Source organism: Bos mutus, chromosome 29 (genome assembly GCF_027580195.1).
Source record: "Bos mutus isolate GX-2022 chromosome 29, NWIPB_WYAK_1.1, whole genome shotgun sequence".
Taxonomy (NCBI): domain Eukaryota; kingdom Metazoa; phylum Chordata; class Mammalia; order Artiodactyla; family Bovidae; genus Bos; species Bos mutus.
This window is the reverse complement of record NC_091645.1, coordinates 36,216,205-36,236,526: the sequence shown is the minus strand read 5'-3', so window position 1 is coordinate 36,236,526 and position 20,322 is coordinate 36,216,205. Positions and strand designations below refer to the sequence as shown.

Here is a 20,322-nt window from a genome sequence, read left to right as displayed (position 1 = left end):
TGACTTCCTACTTTTGCATTCCAGTCCCCTATAATGAAAAGGACATCTTTTTTGGGTGTTAGTTCTAAAAGGTCTTGTAGGTCTTCATAGAACCGTTCAACTTCAGCTTCTTCAGTGTTACTGGTTGGGGCATAAACTTGGATTACTGTGATATTGAATGGTTTGCCTTGGAAATGGAACCCCTATCTTCTGCTCAGGACTTAACAGTAGATTTTTACTTAAATGGAAATTTATCCCTAGGAAATTTCATTGTACCACCTCTTCCGTTCTTCTAGCCAGGCAAGATCTTTCAGAACCTTGGTCTCATATCTTACACCTTGGCTGCCCCCTCAGCTTGGTCTCCATTGCCCATTTGCGTGCATTTTCACGTGAGTCCAGCTTGCCGCTCCAACTGCACCACAGGGATGGAGACCATAGGCTTTGGAGTCAGAGAGATTTGGATTAAACTCCTGGCTCCACAACTCAGCAAGTGAACAAACTTCTCTGAACCTGTGTTTCTTTATTGTAAAAAGGACATGGAGAAGGCAATGGCACCCCACTCCAGTATTCTTGCCTGGAGAATCCCAGGGACGGGGGAGCCTGGTGGGCTGCCGTCTATGGGGTCGCACAGAGTCGGACATGACTGAAGCAACTTAGCAGCAATACATACCTCATAAGCTGTTGTGAGGATTAAATGGAATGATGTGTGCATGAGGCCAGTAGTAGTGTCCAGCATTTAGTAAGCGTTTACTATTAATCATAGATTATTATTATCATAAGTCCTTTAAGGACTGAAGCGACAGCACGTGTTTCCTCTACAGCCCTAACAGGCTGCTGGGCATGCGGCAGGTGGCCAGGGGAGGTCAGGCTGCGGAGAGGCAGTTGGCCCTTTGGAAAGGATGTCAATCCCTCTAGGCACCTAAAGGGACTCTGCCAATCATCACAGAAAAGTGCATTTTCAGTTGTGCATCTACATCTAAGAACTTCTTAAACTCCGTGAAGAAACAGTATTGTGGGCGTTTACAGAATCTGACCTGCTCTGGCAATTAAAGGTCACTGCCCAACACGAGAAACCCTCAGGCTGAAGAAGGCAGATAAGATCAGCTGCCTCAAACAGCACCTGCATGTCTGAACTGTGCATTCACTCAGCCCAGGAGCCCAGACTCATTTGTGATCTTCCACCTGCAGCTCAGGGCCTTGTACAAGTGTCGACAGGAGGACACGATTCTGGGACATGCTCCTGCTTCAACTTCAATAAAAACAAGAAAACGCCCATTGGGGTGAGGTCTCAACAAAGAAAAAAGAGCAGGGACTTCTGGCCACGAAACTCCGTCTGCCACCCCTCTGGGTCCTCACTTGCTCAGCTCCCGCTTGCTATCTCAGAGCGCTCTGAGCGGCTCTGGTATCACCCTTAGCTTTGAGCCACTTAAATTCTATGCCAGCATTAGGGATGAATGTTATCACACATTGAGCAAACCAAAGCATACATCCACCTCCACTCCTCATAAATTCTTCATCTCTTTGCAGAGCTGACCTGAAAGAATAAAATCAGCAATTGAGAGTTACTCCTGTGAAGCTGCAATGTTATTTTTTCCTAACTGATGCTGCTAGAAAGACTGTGGTCAGGCAAGTTACTGCTGGCTTCTTGCCACCGTGGAAAAGCTGACATTAAAACAGACCGACAACCTCCTCATCCCCAGGCTGCAACTCTCCTCAAAGGCTGTGACAAGGAAAAGGCTGGAAGGCTTCAGCAGTATCTAGAGCAGGGATTCCCAGCCTGCAGGATCTAATGCCTGATGATCTGAGGTGGATCTGATGCAATAATAAGAGAAATAAAGTGCACAGTAGACGGGATGTGCTTGAATCATCCTGAAACCATCCCCTTCTGCGTCTGTAGAAAAACTGTCTTCTAGGAAATAGGTCCCTGGTGCCAAAAAGGTGGGGGACCACTGAAAGAGAACTGATACGATACACACAGATGGAACATACACCAGAATCATGAGAGCTACTGTTGAAAAGCACGGCTGATCATCAATTTGTAGGTAAGAACTGTGTATATCAGACAGCCTGGACCTTAACACACAGGAGGCATGTGTTACAGATTTGTTTAATTAATAATTCAGATTCAGCTGCCATTCACTGAGTGCCAGCCATACATTTAAGCTCCTTTGAGGCCAAGTCATTTTACCACCAGCTCCTAAGAGGCAGAGATGAAATGCACACTCTGATTTGGCCTGGCTTTCCCACTGCCTCACAATGGCCCCTGAGGCGTGGGGTCTGTTCGAGGAGGAGGTAAACTGCACACACACCTGGTGGGCCGAGCAACCAGCTAACACAGCTGCTCCTGAGGCAACAGCCAGGCAGCAGGGCGGGGAGCCGTGGGTGTCAACTCCACTTGGAGGGAAAGAATAGTAACAAAGATAGTGTACGCGCCTGCATGCTGTCACGCACCATAAAACGTGGGAGAGGAAAAGGAATTTGTTAAAGTCATGGTATACTTTCTCCTTCCCACTTAGCATCACTCTCGGTAATTATTTCTGAAACGACATCACACACTGCAGGACACAATTTATCTGAGAGGGAAGGATGAAACAACACTGGACGGCAGCAAACACAGCAGAATGCTCTGGGTTCCTGCTGAGGCCAATCATGAGGGCAGCATGTTTTCCTCACAGTGTGTGGGGAGTCACACATGTCCTTGCTCAGAAACAAAGCAGAGACTGCGCTTCTAGTCTGGGAGCTCCATGCCTTCCTTATGGATGGGGGAACGCATCAATGAACAAGGCTTCACGTGGATGTCGCTACCGCTAAAGACAACTGAAAACAGGAAACTTTTTGCTAAGGATAAAAGAAAAAAAAAAAAGAAAAAGCACCTATCATCTATGTTAAATCCTCACTCCAGCTTTCTATCCAGAATTTATCCAGGTCACAGAATAAACTGATGATCACTGAGGTGTTACAGCCAGAAATAAAAATCGTGCCGGTTGAAAGGAAACTGCAGTAAAGACAGAGGCGAGGCAGTGGCAACAGAGCTGTCTGAGTACAACTTTTCTTTTGTGCAAAACATGAAACAGGCAGGTTGTTTCAGGAGATGGGAGAAGATGAAGGGCCCTTTGAGGTGCAATGGCAACAAAACCTCTAATTAAAACGATATCTTAAAATTAAAACAACAAAATGCCACTTTGCTTATCAGATTGGCACAATTTTAAAAGAATGCAAATACCCAGTATGGAAATGGGAGAGCTCATATATTGTTGGTGGGAATGTAAACTTTTTCAGTATCGGAGACGCAATTTGAAAGTCCTATCAAAATAACTTTCCCGTTTATGCTTATAAATTTCAAACATATCTCAAACAGAGAGAACGGTGTAATAGATGTTATCCACCAGTCACTCAGCTTCAAAACTTATCAACTTATAGCTCACCTCTCTTCAACTGTTCACCCACCCACTTTCCCCTCACTGGATTGTTTTGAAGCAAACTTCAAACACTATACACTTTCATCTCTAAGTAGTTCAGTAGATAACTCTTTTTTTAAAAACGACTTTTACATTTTATTATCATACCTAAAAAAAAAAATCACTCCTTAATATCATCAAATATCCGGTTATTGTTAGGAGTTCCCCCAACTGTCTTACATTTTTTTCTTTTTTACAGTAGGATGGTTCATGTCAGAACCCAAACAAGGTCTGCCTATTGCACCTGACTGATACGTCTCTGACGTCTCTTTAATCAGTAAGTTCTCTTTCTCTTCTTTTTCTCTGCAATTTGTCTGCTCCTCACAGTGTAGACTGTGCTGACTGCATCCATGTGGCCTTATAACTTGTTCTGCTTTGTTGACTCTGCCTCCTATTCACTGGCAGTGAAGCCTAGAGACTCGATCAGATTCAGCTTTCATTTGGGGGGAGGAAGAGGAATACCTCCTATGTGGTAAAACACAAGAGGAGGCACACAAGACCAGGAACCCCATAATGAATTCTCTCTTTGTAATGATGTCAACAGTGTTCAGGGGGGTGAGCTGGTCCATTCACTGCAAAGTGCCTCCTCAGCTTTTTCCTGATGACAGGAGATGAGAAATGGTGATGCTTTAAGCCAATCATCCCCTTTCACTTATTAGCTGGATGCTTCCGTAATGAAATTTCCCTCATCAAGCGAGGATATTCCAGGGGAAAGGCTGGATTCGTGCCCATCACTTACCACTTTTCCCAATAACACTGCGGTCTCCTAGCATCCTGAGAAAGTGACCAAAGAGTATTTCTTTTCCTATCAATATGAACTCGTGGGTTTTAAATATACGTAATGTGTTTCAATCTATCAGAGATATTTTTCCTTTTTAATGGGTCAAATTGTACCCTCCATTTTGGCCTCTTCAGTTACATCTTGAGCTCTTTTCCCAGGACCCTGGAGAGAAGTTTTTATCAGTATTTGCTTCTTTCATTCTGATAAGACAGGATGTTTCAGGTAGATGTTTCAGGTACATCTCCAGCCCCAGAGCTAGAATCTGTCATTTTTCTAAGTAGCCCTGATTCCTCTCATTGGGAAGCTGTATTTAGAGACCACACAGAATCATTGCTACTGGACTGATGACTACATCCAAATCTTTCCAGTGGACAGAATTAGAAAACCTATTTTTAAGAGAAAAAAAATCCTGAGTTTATACTGATATTCTAATTCAAATTTAGGATTCAAACTTTTTATTTAACTTGTGAGATTTTTATATTTGTATCTTTCTTCACTTTCACAAAAATCTTAGTTCTTATATAATTTAAAATGTGAATATCTTTAGTCTCTATCATTTCTCTTTGGAGAATTTACTCTAAGGAAATAATCTGATATGACATCTATGAGAGCGTTCTGCATACTAGCAGAAAAGAAAGTAAGGAAGGGAGAAAGAAAGAACCTACATATACAAACAATCGACATTTTAGGAATCAGTGAACTAAAATGGACTGGAATGGGCAAATTTAATTCAGATGACCATTGTATCTACTACTGTGGGCAAGAATCCCTCAGCAGAAAAGGAGTAGCTCTCATAGGCAACAAAAGAGTCCAAAATGCAGTACTTGGGTACAATCTCAAAAATGACAGAATGATCTCTGTTCGTGTCCAAGGCAAACCATTCAATATCACGGTAATCCAAGTCTAAGCCCCAACCAGTAACGCTGAAGAAGCTGAAGTTGAACCGTTCCATGATGACGTACAAGACCTTCTAAAATTAACACCCAAAAAAGATGTCCTTTTCATCTTGCATTCCATAGGGGACTGGAATGTAGAAGTAGGAGTAGAGAAACATCAGGAGTAACAGGCAAATTTGGCCTTGGAGTATGGAATGAAGCAGGGCAAAGGCTAACAGAGTTTTCCAAGAGAATATACTGGTCACAGCAAACACCCTCTTCCAAAAACACAAGACTCTACACATGCACATCACCAGATGGTCAATACCGAAAATCAGACTGATTATAGTCTTTATAGCCAAAGATGGAGAAGCTCTATATAGTTAGCAAAAACAAGACCAGGAACTGACTGTGGCTCAGATTTGCAATAACTCCTTATTGTAAAATACAGACTTAAATCGAAGAAAGTAGGGAAAACCACTAGACCATTCAGATATGACCTAAATCAAATCCCTTACAATCATACAGTAGAAGTGACAAATAGATTCAAGGGATTAGATCCGATAGTCAGAGTGCCTGAAGAACTATGGACAGAGGTTCATAACACTGTACAGGAGGCAGTGATCAAGACTATCCCCAAGAAAAAGAAATGCAAAAAAGGCAAAATGGTTGTCTGAGAAGGCCTTACAAATAGCTGTGAAAAGGAGAGAAGCTAAAATCAAAGAAGAAAAGGAAAGATGTACCCATTTGAATGCAGAATTCCAAAGAACAGCAAGAAGAGATAAGAAAGCCTTCCTCAGTGATCAGTGCAAAGAAATAGAGGAAAACAACAGAATGGGAAAGACTAGAGATCTCTTCAAGAAAATTAGAGATACCAAGGGAACATTTCATGCAAAGATGGGCACAATAAAGGACTGAAATGGTATGGACCTGACAGAAGCAGAGAGGTGGCAAGAAGAGGTGGCAAGAACACACAGAGGGAGACCAGGAGTGGAGTCCAGCAGAGCTGCAGTGTGGTGGCTGAATGTAAAAAAAGTATCCACGGAGAACACCGAAAATTCAGTGGATTCAAAATCCATTAAAACTTCAGGGACAAAGACCTTACATGGAAGCAAATCAATGGACTCTGGAATATCCTTGGAAGAGAGTTACAAAATGATTATCTTGAAATAGGTTTATGTATAATAATCAATAATAAGAACTTCCACGAAAATACTGGCGTGGCCTGTTGATCTGGTACAGACGTGGATGCAGCAAACCTCAGGGAAACCTTCACGAACTTGAAATATGAAGTTAGGATTAAAAATGTTCTTACGCGTAAAGAAATGTTGGAATTAATGAGCAACGTTTCTAAAGAAGACCATAGCAAAAGGAACAGGTTTATTTGCGTGCTTCTAAGCCATGGTAGCCTGGCGTGCTGCGATTCATGGGGTCGCAAAGAGTCGGACACGACTGAGCGACTGAACTGAACTGAACTGAAGCCATGGTGAAGAAGGAATCATTTTTGGAACCAATGGACCCGTCAATCTGAAAAAATTAGCAAGTTTCTTCAGAGGGGACTGCTGCAGAAGTCTGGCTGGAAAACCCAAACTTTTCATTATTCAGGCCTGCCGAGGCACAGAACTGGACTGTGGTATTGAGACAGACACTGGTGCTGAGGACGGCCTGTCAGAAAATACCAGTTGAGGCAGACTTCTTGTATGCATATTCTACAGCACCTGGTTACTTTTCCTGGCGAAACACAAAGTACAGATCCTGGTTCATCCAGGCTCTTTGTGAGATGCTGAAAAAGTACGCTCACAAGCTCGAATTCATGCACATTCTTACTCGGGTTAACCAAAAGGTAGCGATAGAATATGAGTCCTTTTTCACCGATTCCACTTTTCATGCAAAGAAACAGATTCCTTGTATTATGTCTATGCTCACAAAAGAACTGTATTTCTAATCACTAAGACATGGATGATTTTTGTTTTTAACTTGTATGCCAAGTGAGCAAACAGTGTAACTGGTACTACATTTTCCTCTCACCTCTAAATCTAACCTAATGACTCAGGTGATAACTTTGAAACATGCCACTTGCCTAGCAATAGAACTACTGTGCAGCTACCTCAAGCACAATTGGATAGTTGAGATTGAGTTTAATGAAGATGAAATAAAAATGGATTGTGGAAATCATTATGAGAAGAAAAAAAAAAAAAAAGAAAACACAGAGGAACTATACAAAAAAGATCTTCATGACCCAGATAACTATGATGCTGTGATCACTCACCTAGAGCCAGATATCCTGGAATTCGAAGTCAAGCGGGCCTTAGGAAGCATCACTATGAACAAAGTCTGTGGAGGTGATGGAATTCCAGTTGAGCTATCTCAGATCCTAAAACGATGATGCTGTGAAAGTGCTACATTCAATATGCCAGCAAATTTGGAAAACTCAGCAGTGGCCACAAGACTGGACAAGGTCAGTTTTCATTCCAATGCCAAAGAAGGGCAATGCCAAAGAATGTTCAAACTACCACACAATTGCACTCATCTCACACGCTAGTAAATGCTCAAAATTCTCCAAGCCAGGCTTCAGCAGTACGTGAGCCATGAACTTCCAGATGTTCAAGCTGGGTTTAGAAAAGGCAGAGGAACCACAAATTCAATTGCCAACACTCGTTGGATCACAGAAGAAAACAAGAATCCCAGAAAAGCATCTACTTCTGCTTTATTGATTACACCAAAGCCTTTGACTGTGTAGATCACAACAAACTGGAAAATTCTTCAAGAGGTGGGAATACCAGACCACCTGACCTGCCTCCTGAGAAATCTGTATGCAGGTCAAGAAGCAAATGTTAGAACTGGACATGGAACGACAGACTGGTTCCAAATTCGGAAAGGAGTATGTCGAGGCTGTATATTGTCACTCTGTTTTTTAACTTATGTGCGGAGTACATCATGTGAAATGCCAGGCTGGATGAAGCACAAGCTGGAATCAGGATTGCCGGGAGAAATATCAAGAACCTCAGATATGCAGATGACACCACCCTTAAGGCAGAAAGTGAAGATAAACTAAAGAGCCTCTTGATGAAAGTGAAACAGGAGAGTGAAAAATCTGACTTAAAACTCAACATTCAATAAACAAAGATCATGGCATCCGGCCCCATCACTTCACGGCAAATAGATGGGAAAACAGTGGAAACAGTAACAGACTTTTATTTTCTTGGGTTCCAAAATCACTGCAGATGGTGACTGCAGCCATGAAATTAAAAGAAGCTTGCTCCTTGGAAGAAAAGCTATGACCAACCTAGACAGCATATTAAAAAGCAGAGACATTACTTTGCCAACAAAGGCCCATCTAGCCAAAGCTATGGTTCTTCCAGTGGTCATGTATGGATGTGAGAGCTGGACTGTAAAGAAAGCTGAGCGCCGAAGAATTGATGCTTTTGAACAGTGGTGTTGGAGATGACTCTTGAGAGTCCCTTGGTCTGCAAGGAGATCAAACCAGTCCATCCTAAAGGAAATCAGTCCTGAATGTTCATTGGAAAGACTGATGCTGAAGCTGAAACTCCAATACTTTGGCCACCTGATGCAAAGAACTGACACATAGGAAAAGACTCTGATCCTGGAAAATATTGAAGGCAGGAGGAGAAGGGGATGACAGAGGATGAGATGGTTGGATGGCATCATCAACTCAGTGGACATGAGCTTGCCAAGCTCCGGGAGTTGGTTAAGGACAGGGAAGCCTGGTGTGCTGCAGTCCATCCGGTCGCAAAGAGAAAGACACAATTGAGTGACTAAACCGATACAAACAATAGTTGAAGAATATGAATGATAGTAAATCCCCATAATAGAACACTGTAACGCCCACAAAAATGATGATACAGCTTTCCAGGATGTTATTAAAAGAAAAAAATATCAAGATGAAAGCTACTTTAAAAGAAAAAAAAAATCAAATAAAGTGGTTAAAAATACAATGAACTTGTAAATAAAAACATAAAACCCCAAACAAAATATCAGCAAACCAAATCCAAACATACAAGAAAAGGAGTTTATTATAGAAAGAAAGGCTGGCTTAACTTTTGAGGTGGTTTAGTCACTAAGTTGTGTCTGAGTCTTGAGACCCCAGTGGACTGTAGCCAGCCAGGCTTCTCTATCCATGGGATTCTCCAGGCAAGAATACTGGAGTGGGTTGCCATGCCTTCTCCAGGGAATCTTTCTAACCCAGGGATCGAACTGGCGTCTCCTACATTGCAGGCAGATACTTAGGTGGATTCTTTACTGATTGATCCACTAGGTAAGTCTGTGACTTAACTTTTAAATATCAGTTAATATAATCTACCCTATTAACAATGAAGAGAAAAATCTCAACAGATTAAAAAAAAGCATTTGGTAAAAATCAACATCCATGAATAACAATCAACATCAATCAATAATAAACATTCATTAAAAACCATAAAGGGAGCTTTCTTCATTGACGTGTTCTTTTTATAAAAATCCTGCCTGCACGAGAGGACTTCCCTAGTGATGCAGCAGTTAAGACTCCATGCTTCCACTGAAGGGGGTGAAGGCTCAGTCCCTGGTTGGGGAACTAAGATCCTACGTGCCATGTGGTACAGCCGAAAGAAAAAAAAATCCCTGCACTAAACATCATTCTTCATAGTGAAGTAGTGAAAGTTTTCCCTCTGCAATCAGGAAGGAAAATGAGAAACCCTCACATCTACCGGCACCAACTCCATTCACTAATGGATTGGAGATCCTAGGCAGCAGAGCAAAGGGGAACAAAAGAAGAAATAAAAACGAAAGATGTAAGCTAGTCAGCAGAGCAAAGGGGAACAAAAGAAGAAATAAAAAGGAAAGACATAAATGAGCAAACATTACAAAATAGAAACAGTTAGAGACAGAGAACAAAGTTACTAGAGTAGCAGAGGGTGGGGGATGGAAAGAAATAGGTATGGCAAATTAAGGGATACAGATTCTTAGCTGCAAAATAAATGAGTCATCGGTATGAAAAGTGCAGTGTGGGGAATACAGTCAGTACACAGTATCTTTGTATGGTGACATGTTATAACTAGACATCATGGAATATATGAAATATATAGGAAAAAATCACTATGTTGTGTAACAGGAACTAACCCAGTGTTGTAGGTCAATTATACTTCAAAACCAAATAAAGTAAACCCTGCGCTTCCATATGACCCAGCAATCCCAGTCCTGGGCATGTACTCCGAGAAAACCACAACTCAAAAAGACATCTGTATTTTTTTACTGCAGCACTATTTACTATAGCCAGGACATGGAAGCAACCTAGACATCCATCAACAGATGAATGGGTAAAGCAGCTGTGGTACGTGTATACAATGGAATATTACTCAACCATAAAAAGGAATGAAATTGAATCAGTTGTAGTGATGTGGATGAACCTAGAGCCTCCCATACAGAGTGAAGGAAGTCAGAAACAGAAAAACAAATATCGTGTACTAACGCATATATGTGGAGTCTAGAAAAATGCTACTGATGAACCTATTTGCAGGGCAGGAATAGAGATGCAGACGTAGAGACTGGCCTTACGGACACAGCAGGAAAGGAGAGGGTAGAAAGAACTGAGGGAGTAGCACTGATGTAAATACATCACTGTGTATAAAACAGATGGCCAGTGGGAACCTACTAGGTTCCCAAGCCGAGCACAGGGAGCTCAGCGTGGTGCTCTGTGATGACCTAGAGGGGTGGGACTGGGGGATGGAGGGAGGCTCAAGAGGGAGGGGATGTATTTATACATAGAGCTGATTCGTGTTGTTGTATAGCAGAAACTAATACAACTTTGTCAAGTAATTATATTCTAATTAAAAAAAAAAAAACGGACTCATATAAAAAGAGATCATACATGTGGTTACCAGAGGTGGTGGGTGGGGGGAAGGGGGAATGGATGAAGGTGGTCAAAACATACAAAGTTCCACCTACAAAACAGGTAAGTCCTAGGAGTGAACCCCACTCCAGTACTCTTGCCTGGAAAATCCCATGGGTGGAGGAACCTGGTGGGCTGCAGTCCATGGGGCCGCTGAGAGTCGGACACGACTGAGCGGCTTCACTTTCGCTTTTCACTTTCATGCATTGGAGAAGGAAATGGCAACCCACTCCAGTGTTCTTGCCTGGAGAATCCCAGGGACGGGGGAGCCTGGTGGGCTGCCATCTATGGGGTCGCACAGAGTCGGACACAACTAAAGTGACTTAGCAGCAGCAGCAGCAGGAGTGTAATGAATAGTATGATAAATAAAATTAACACTGCTGTGTGTTATACACAAAAGCAGTTAAGAGAGTAAATCCTAAGAGTTCTCATCACCAAAAAAAGGTTTTTTTTCGATTTTTTTAAATTTTGGAGATGATGGATGTTCACTAAACTTACTGTGGCAACCGTTTCATGATGCATGTAAGTCAAATCATTATGCTGTACACCTTAAACTTATAATACATTGCTATATGTCAATTATATCTCAATAAAACCAAAGGGAAAAAAGATATAAGGACTGCAAAGAAGTAAAAATGTCAGTATTCATAGACAACATAATTATTTACCAAGAAAATTGAACTGTAACTTAGAAAAAGAAATTTTTTAAAATTATACCATAATTTAAAATACCATCAAAAGACACCAAATATCTAACAGTAAATCTATTGAAAGACCTCTACCCATAAGACAATTTCTGAACTTTCATTTAAAACTCAGGGATACCGCTATATATAAAATAGATAACCAACAAGGACCTACTGTGTAGCACAGAGACCTATATTCAATAGCTTATAATAAGATACAATGGAAGAGAATGTAAAAAAAAGAATACACATATTTATACATGTATGTGCAACTCAATCACTGTGCTGTACACTTGACACACAACACTGTCAATCAACTATATTTCTATACAAATGTTAAAAATAGATAAATAAAATTCAGGGATAGAACATATTCACAGATTAGAAGACTTAATATTAAATAAGATGTCAGTTTTTCACAAACTGACCCATAGGTACAATGAAATGCCAATAAATTTCCCATAGGACTTTGGTGGAAACTTCCAGGCTGATTCTACAATGTGTATGGAAAAGCAAGTGAAATTGTTGTGAAAGTGAAAGTCGCTCAGTCGTGTCCAGCTCTTTGCGACCCCGTGGACTATACAGTCCGTGGAGTTCTCCAGGTCAGAATACTAGAGCGGGTAGCCTTTCCCTTCTCCAGAGGATCTTCTCAACCCAGGGATCGATCCCAGTTCTCCCCCATTATGGGCAGATTCTTTACCAGCTGAGCCACCAGGGAAGCATGGAAAAGCAAAGGGATAAGAAACTCTTGAAGAACTTAGTAGAGGTGGGATCACACTCCCAGATAAATTGTGGTACACTCATAAAACTGAAAATGATACAGCTATAAAAACAGAAGGAGAAATAACCACAGCCACACCAAACAGCATGAACTACACGACTCTCCCAAGCACAATGGTAAACAAGAGAACAAAACAGAAAGGAAACCATACTAAGGGATTCCACTTACATAAAGTTCAAAACAATGGAAAACGAGTCTAAGGTCTGTAACCTTTGGCGAGAAGGGAAGGAGCAGTAATTAGCAGGAAGCATAAGGATGGCTTTTAGGAGATGGGGTGTGTGTGTATGTGTGTGTATCTGACTCTTTTTGACCCCACAGATTGTAGCCCACCAGATTCCTCTGTCCACGGAACTTTCCAGGCAAGAATACTGGAGTGAGTTGCCATTTCCTACTCCAGGAGATCTTCCTGACCCAGGTATTGAACCTTCATCCCTTGCATCTCCTGCATTGGCAGGCAGATTCTTTACCCTGAGCCAGCTGGGAAGCCTTTAGGAGATGGTAATGTTCTGTTATTTAATCTGGGTGTTGGTTACAAAGTATGCTTACTTCATATCATTGCATTACTGCTTATAATTTTTTGTACTTTTCTATGTATATGTTCCTGTGGTCATATATGGATGTGAGAGTTGGACTGTGAAGAAGGCTGAGCGCCGAAGAATTGATGCGTTTGAACTGTGGTGTTGGAGAAGACTCTTGAGAGTCCCTTGGACTCCAAGGAGATCCAACCAGTCCATTCTGAAGGAGATCAGCCCTGGGATTTCTTTGGAGGGAATGATGCTGAAGCTGAAACTCCAGTACTTTGGCCACCTCATGCGAAAAGCTGACTCATTGGAAAAGACTCTGATGCTGGGAGGGATTGGGGGCAGGAGGAGAAGGGGACGCCAGAGGATGAGATGGCTGGATGGCATCACTGACTCGATGGACTTGAGTCTGAGTGAACTCCAGGAGTTTGTGATGGACAGGGAGGCCTGGCGTGCTGCGATTCATGGGGTCACAAAGAGTCGGACACGACTGAGCGACTGAACTGAACTGAACTGACTGATGTATATGTTATAGTTTAATCAGAAAGCTTAAAAAAATGATAAGGAAATATGAGGGACACAAAATAAATTACACAAATAAAATGGAAAAGAATAGATGTAAAAATGATCAGAGAAAATGTTAGGTTCAGAAAGTAAAACCAATATACTCACATTGATATTCCTGGGAAAATGAACACATCCAATGAAACTAAAAAGATATTCAAAAATCTAATAGATGAAAATGTTCCCAAAATAGAGTCTTAACCTATCCATCAAAAGGACACACCCTGTCCTAGGGAATTCTGATTCACGTGCTGGTGAAGTCACTAGACTTCAAAGAAAAACTTCAAGGATAAAGAAAGACTCAAACAGGCATTAAGATAGAGAAGGAATGAGGAAAATAATCAAAATTAGACTCAAGATTTCTACAAAAGTAAATGCTAGGAGATAATAGAGAAGAATTCTAAATAGCTGTGGTTACTGAATAGAACAGAAATGTATTAGTTATAATAATAACACAACGAATCCCAAACAGTGAGGGAGAGAAGCGGGGGAAGGACCAGTGTGCTGAGTCAGGTTATCACAGCAGGAGGTGAAGCCTGAGGGGACCAGAGCTCAAGGCGGGTTAGGAAAACATGAGTAAATTAAGTTTAAAGTATTTAGATTAATAATAGCATTTAGGGCACAGTTTTCCCCTGTTTATCTTTTGTCTGTTTTATGTCTGAAAGAAGTCTAGAATAATAGTTACCAACTGTAAGTTAATGAAGATGTTTCTGGGCAGAAATATTGTTTCGGTTTTTATGTACTTTCTTTTTTGCATTACTTCAACTTTTTTATGAAAAAAAATCATTACTCTAAGAATGAGTAAATGAATTAATTATCTAGAAATACAAAGGCATTTCATTTTGTTTTTCCTCTTCAGATGTAAAAATGAATTAAATCTAGCCATTGCTTGTTTGGTAGAATCAATAAATATTCACAGAAATGAACATGATTTGTCTTTATCAAGAATATACTTAATTAGTACAAAATTACTAAAATAAAATAGCAACTCTGCTACAAAATATTTGTGTCTCCCCAAATTTATACATATGTCCAAATCTAATCCCCAGTGTGAGGAAGTTAGGAGGTGGGGCCTCTGAAAGGTGATTGGGTCATGAGGGTGGAGCCCCTATGAGTGGGATGAGTGCCCTTCTACAAGACCCCAGAGGGCAGCATCGCCCTGTCTGCCATGGAGGGCACAGCAAGAAGTCAGCCATCTGTGAATAAGAAGAGGGTTCTCACCAGACAACAAATCTATTGCACCTTGGTCTTGACTTCCCAAACTCCAGAACTGTAAGAAATAAATTTCTGTTGTTTATAATCCACTCAGTATATGGTAGGAGCTTCCCAGGTAGCTCAGCAGTAAAGAATCTGCCGGCCAATTCAAGAGACACAGGAGATCCCGGAAGGAAATGGCAACCCACTCCAGTATTCTTGACTGGGAAATCCTATGGACGGAGGAGCCTGATGGGCTACAGTCCATGGGATGGAAAAGAGTTGGACATGACTGAGCAACTGAGCAAAGGCACATATGCTATGTATGATATTTTGTTATAGTAGCCCCAATGTACTAAGACAAACTCTCATTCAAGTTGACAGACCTCACAAAATTGTAGGTCACTAGCAATCAGGAATAAATTCAACCGTAAGTGATACGACAAAGACTCCTGATTTTCTCTAGATTCCATAAATAATATTAACCCAACTACTGTCCACTTTTCAAATTTTAAAATATAATTATCCAAGGACTTCCCTGGCAGTCCAGTGACTGAGACTCTGCACTTGCACTGCAGGTAGCACAGGTCCAACCCCTCAGAGAGGAACTAAGATTGCACACGCTGCACAGCACAGTCAAAAGTAAAACAGAACAACAAAGCCCCATTGATTTAAAACGTACTAATAAAATAAAATGGAAGTATCCAAATCACCTACTAAGAAATCTGAAAGGCAAAAAGTGCTTACTGATGAGTAAGCTTACTTAAAAATCACTCATGACACTCAGTGGTACAGCTGAATAACGGCCATACTAGCCATCGTGAAAATACAACTATTTGGAGTCACATTCTTTTTAGGGTAGGACTGACAATTGTTAAGCTTGTGTACCTTCTTTATCACTTTCACAACCAGAAGAAAAATAAGGAAGACATCCCTCAAAGTCAAGCAGGATATATTAGAAATAGAGGTAAAAAAAAAAGAAATGTTTTTAAAGAAAACCAGGAAGAATCTCAATTCTCAGAAACTAAAAGGGAGAAAGTTGCCATTAAGGGTATAGGCAATTTAAGCAGGAATTTTACCCCAATATTTTAAAATAGATTATCGTACTAAGTCAGAGAAAGACAAATATCATATGAGATCATATATGTGGACTCTAAATGTGATACAAATGAATTTATTTACAAAACAGAAACAGACTCACAGACTTAGAAAACAGACTTATAGTTACCAAAGGGGAGAGAGGGGTGGGCATAAATAAAAAACAGATAGACGACAAGATCCTACTATATAGCACATGGAACTATATTCAGAATCCTGTAATAAACCATAAAGAAAAGAACATTAAGAAAGACTATATATAATATAAATATAGAGATAACTGAATCACTTTGCTCTACACCTGAAACTAACACAACATTACAAATCAAATGTAAGTCAATAATCAAAAAAAAAAGAACAAGTACTAAAATGTTTCCGAATTTCCACAGGCACTTTTGAAACTCAGGATTATTCTTTGGAGCTTGGACCAATACCCAATTAATATCCTTATTTTAATTTAATGCTTAAATTTCCCTGACAGATCATTTTTGTATTACCAAAGTATTTCAATACACACTGGTTGGAGTGTGTTAATGTCATGTTCTGCTTTGTCTTCATTAACAGACATCGAGAATATTCTAAACACACGAGACACAGACTTTCAGAGAATGCGCAGTGCAGAGGGTTGGGGGTATTCCAGGAGAGGGTACCTTCATAATATTACCCTGAAATAACAAGAAGGCAAAAAAGCAACTCATTACCTGCTGAGCTGTAGCATCCTGTTGGACATAAGCTACTTGGCCTGGATCTGTAAACAGCGTCTAAACAAACAACAACAACGACAAAAACTTATCAATAGATCTTTAGACAGCTTGTCTGTGCAGGAAAAATTATCCTACTGCTAAGCACCAATTCCTGAGAGAGTTTCTGTCAAATAGCTAGTAATAATCTTTCATTAATAAAGAAGATAAAGACAGTAATCCTATATTTTGCTAAAGCCTTTCATTTATATGTCTTCAAAGAGATTGTAAAAGCTAACCCTCTCCATTGGCTAACACACTGCACACTTCGTGATTTTACTCTAAAGCAAAGCCTCTCCTGAGATTGAATGTCACGGTTAATTAAAAAGGCATTCCGTGAACAAGGGGGCATGCATTCTCACGTAACACTCTGTCATAGGGGTAGACTTGCAATTAAATGAAAATGGTTGGAGATACACTAACAAAGAGAAGAATACTGTATACCCAAGGATTACAACTCCTTCCAATGTAAATGCACACTCAGCAGATGTAGAAAATAAATAAATAAATTGCATTTAATGTTCCATAGACTCTTTTTTGGATAAAGCCAGTAAGATCATAATTTTCAAAGTTCTCATTATAAACATTATTTGGCTGACAGTCATGATAACTAAAGAAGGAAAACCTTCAAAATTATTTTAGCCAGGACACCACAAGAAATCTCCAATCCAAAAAAGTATTCTTTGCTCTAAAACTTTTAAATGACTCTAATTTGCCTAAGGCTTTAGCAAATTTATGGTCATAGGAACCATGGTTAAGTGCTGATTCCAGAAAACTATAAAAGAGAATTTTAGCGAGCTTTTGATTTCTTATATTTGACGTTTAAAAACTATCATAACTCAGACATTTAGTAACATAGTAATGATTTAAAAGTCGGGCACAGGACATTCTTTACATAATCTAGATGTTCTTATTTCAGTACAGCTGGGGGACTAAAACTGAGAAGGGCTATTCCAAAAGTAACATCTGACTATCAGGCAATTTTACCTTTATATAGACTTGAAAGGCATTTATTAGGTGGGTCTCATTTCTTCTTGGGAGTACTTTGGGTCTCCTGATTAAATATTGCATGAGGGCAAATTTTTATTACCAGGATCCTACTACAAAAACTACGGAACTGGGGACTTCCCTGGAGGGCCAATGGTTAAGACCACCTTCCAATGCAGGGCTGCAGGTTCAGTCCTGGTGGGGGAGCTAAGATCCCACATGCCTCTCAGCCAAAAAACCGAAAGCATAAAAACAGAAGCAATATTGTAACAAATTCAATGAAGACTTCAAAAATGGTCCACGTTAAAAAAAAATTTTTTTTTTAACAAAAAACAATGGAACTGATTTCTAATATATTTTAAAGTGCTATGTACATTATAAAGTGCTAAAAATACAAAGTAACATTTATATATTGGGGGATATTCCTGTTATACATTTGGAAACCAACACTCAGAGTCACTAGCAAAAAAAATGAAAGCAGTTATAATTGTACAGCTTTTACCCTCACTTCTATAACAGTCCTAAAAATCAATAAATTATTAGTAAATAGCCGTTAACAAGCTAGTAGGATCCCTCACTTACACGTTTAACTGAAATAATGTGCATGTTTCCACTGAGATTCATCTTGATTAAATTACACAGAAATAAATGCCATGTTTGGCCTGGTTCTTGACACTTAGGAAAAGTAACAGGCTGATAATCTTGTTTATAATAATAATCAATCGATATCAACAGTCAGTGGGGAAAAGACCTCATTCCAGGTTAGTGCTCTAACTCCTTATATTTAACATTTAATTTAAATAAATAAACCACATCTTCCTTTGCCACGATGGTTATAAGCTCCTTGAGAGCACACATCTTATCTGCATATTTCCTGCATCAGCTGGCAGCAGCACAGTGACTGGCAGAGCGTAAACCTAAGGGCTGAATTAACAGATTAACAAACAAGCCATCAACCATGGTCCCAACGTGCCTGCGCAGCTTCCACGGGATGGATGTAGACCAGTGTGTGCTGAGGACCATCCACGGAGGCGTAGGAGGCACCATCTGCCGTGTACACCACCTGCTGTGGCGGACGGACCTGGTCATCGGTGTAGACGATCTGGGCCACAGTTCCAGCGTCTGGAACAAAATGCACCTGGGCAAAAAGCAGCAAGTACAAAGTGATCACCCTTGTGGAAGCCACCCTGTAGCACAAAGACGGGGAACTGACCGAGAACACCACACACTTGCATTCCTAAAAGATCCCCATGAAAGGAGAACACGATGAACGAATGGATCATCTGTGCTGAGTCAGTGACTTGGCAAAGGGATCCAAGGACCTTCTCATTGACTTTTACTTAATATTAGGCAACCGATTTAAACACCCCTTTGCTTCAAATATCAACTGCAGGTCTCTCTTTTGGGGCGTGCTGAGAAGAAACGTGGCAGAAGATTCCTGATGGACAACACTACCAAACTACAAAACACGGATTATTCTGTAAGGTGGAAAAATATGTCAAGACTCAAAAGTCAGTTGCTTTCAACATGTCATAAAAATTCCACCTTCTAACAAAGAGTGCCTTTTGGCAAACACAGTAAAACAAGGTCACTTGCTTTCGTACAGATTCTTCTGTCCTCCACCGCTGTTCTGTAGGCAAGGGGTGAATGTCTGCTGACTTGGTGAATGTAACAGAACTTTTCTTTGCCAAGTAGGACACAAAAAATTCTGAGAATGTACTTTTCAGGGGTTTTGGATAACTATTTCAGTTGTCACCAGGGGAAATAATTTTCTGTCTATGAAGAAGTAAAGCAGAAACTGATTCTGTAAAGTGCTTTCTGAGCAGTCAGCTTTGGAGGTTTGAGTTCCTGCAGGTTGGCACACAGCCTAGTGTCTGATATTGAAGGTACAAAGCAGATGGTCAAAGCACGCATTTGGGAGAGAAATAATTTATGTGCTGATATTGAAGTCAGGCCCTCTTAGGTCGGAATCTTTACTCTTATACTGTCTTGGCTTTACACATAATTTTTTACTTCAGTTTTTTCCAGTGGAGAACAGATCCCAAAGATGACATAAGCTAATTCAACCCACAGAAAGAAAACTGGAGACAAGATGCAGTCAAGCACCATGTAAATAAAACAGACTTCCACTTTAGCACTAAGTGATCACCCCAGCTTCTACATAAATCTGCTCTGCCCATGAAGATACAATTTGCACAAGAACTGGGCTTCTGAAATATCTGTGCAATTTTAAGTGCTGCAAGATAATTTTGTGAGTTTAGATTTGTTCATTAACATCAAAATCTTTAACTAGTCTCAGTGCTTAAAAAAGAAAAAAAATTTTTTCCTTGAGAGTTATCCAAACTCTTCAACTTGGTCTTCATCACCAAGTACTTGGCTAAACCAGGATTCCTGGATGGGGGAAGAAATATTGCAAGGATGGGGTGCAACAAAGGATGCTGAGCTCTGCTGCCTACTGTCTGATTACCTGCAAATGTGGACCCTATTTATTAATGGACTACATTTTTCTTTATAAACAAAGTACCCCAAAATATATAGCTATATGAAAGTAGCCTTCCAGATAGCTTCCATGAGAACCAAAACAGCATTCTGAATTATTCTGCTGGAAGCTTCTCTGGTACCTTTTTCTCAGTATTCAGACACAGACTTTTAAATCATATCTGATGACTGATTTTATGTACTGTAACATTAGTTATACTATGTAAATCAAACATAATATGTGTATTTAAAGGCTTCAATATAAAGTTTCTGATTACTTAGCAACTGAACAACTA

General features: G+C 40.3%; 1 protein-coding gene and 1 pseudogene across 3 annotated transcripts in view; one reads left to right on the top strand and one right to left on the bottom strand.

Annotated features, from left to right (window-relative positions):
* The window catches only part of PRDM10 (PR/SET domain 10), a 99,053-nt gene that overhangs the window by 45,184 nt on the left and 33,547 nt on the right, over positions 1-20,322 (bottom strand). For all 3 annotated transcript variants that reach the window (XM_070365033.1, XM_070365031.1, XM_070365032.1), the window contains exons 3-4: positions 18,522-18,686; positions 16,523-16,582 (exon numbers count right to left, since the gene is read on the bottom strand). In XM_070365033.1, coding sequence (XP_070221134.1) covers positions 16,523-16,582; positions 18,522-18,686 — 225 coding nt within the window. The remainder of the gene's footprint in view (positions 1-16,522; positions 16,583-18,521; positions 18,687-20,322) is intronic.
* On the top strand, positions 5,939-7,038 carry LOC102280339 (caspase-3-like; annotated as a pseudogene).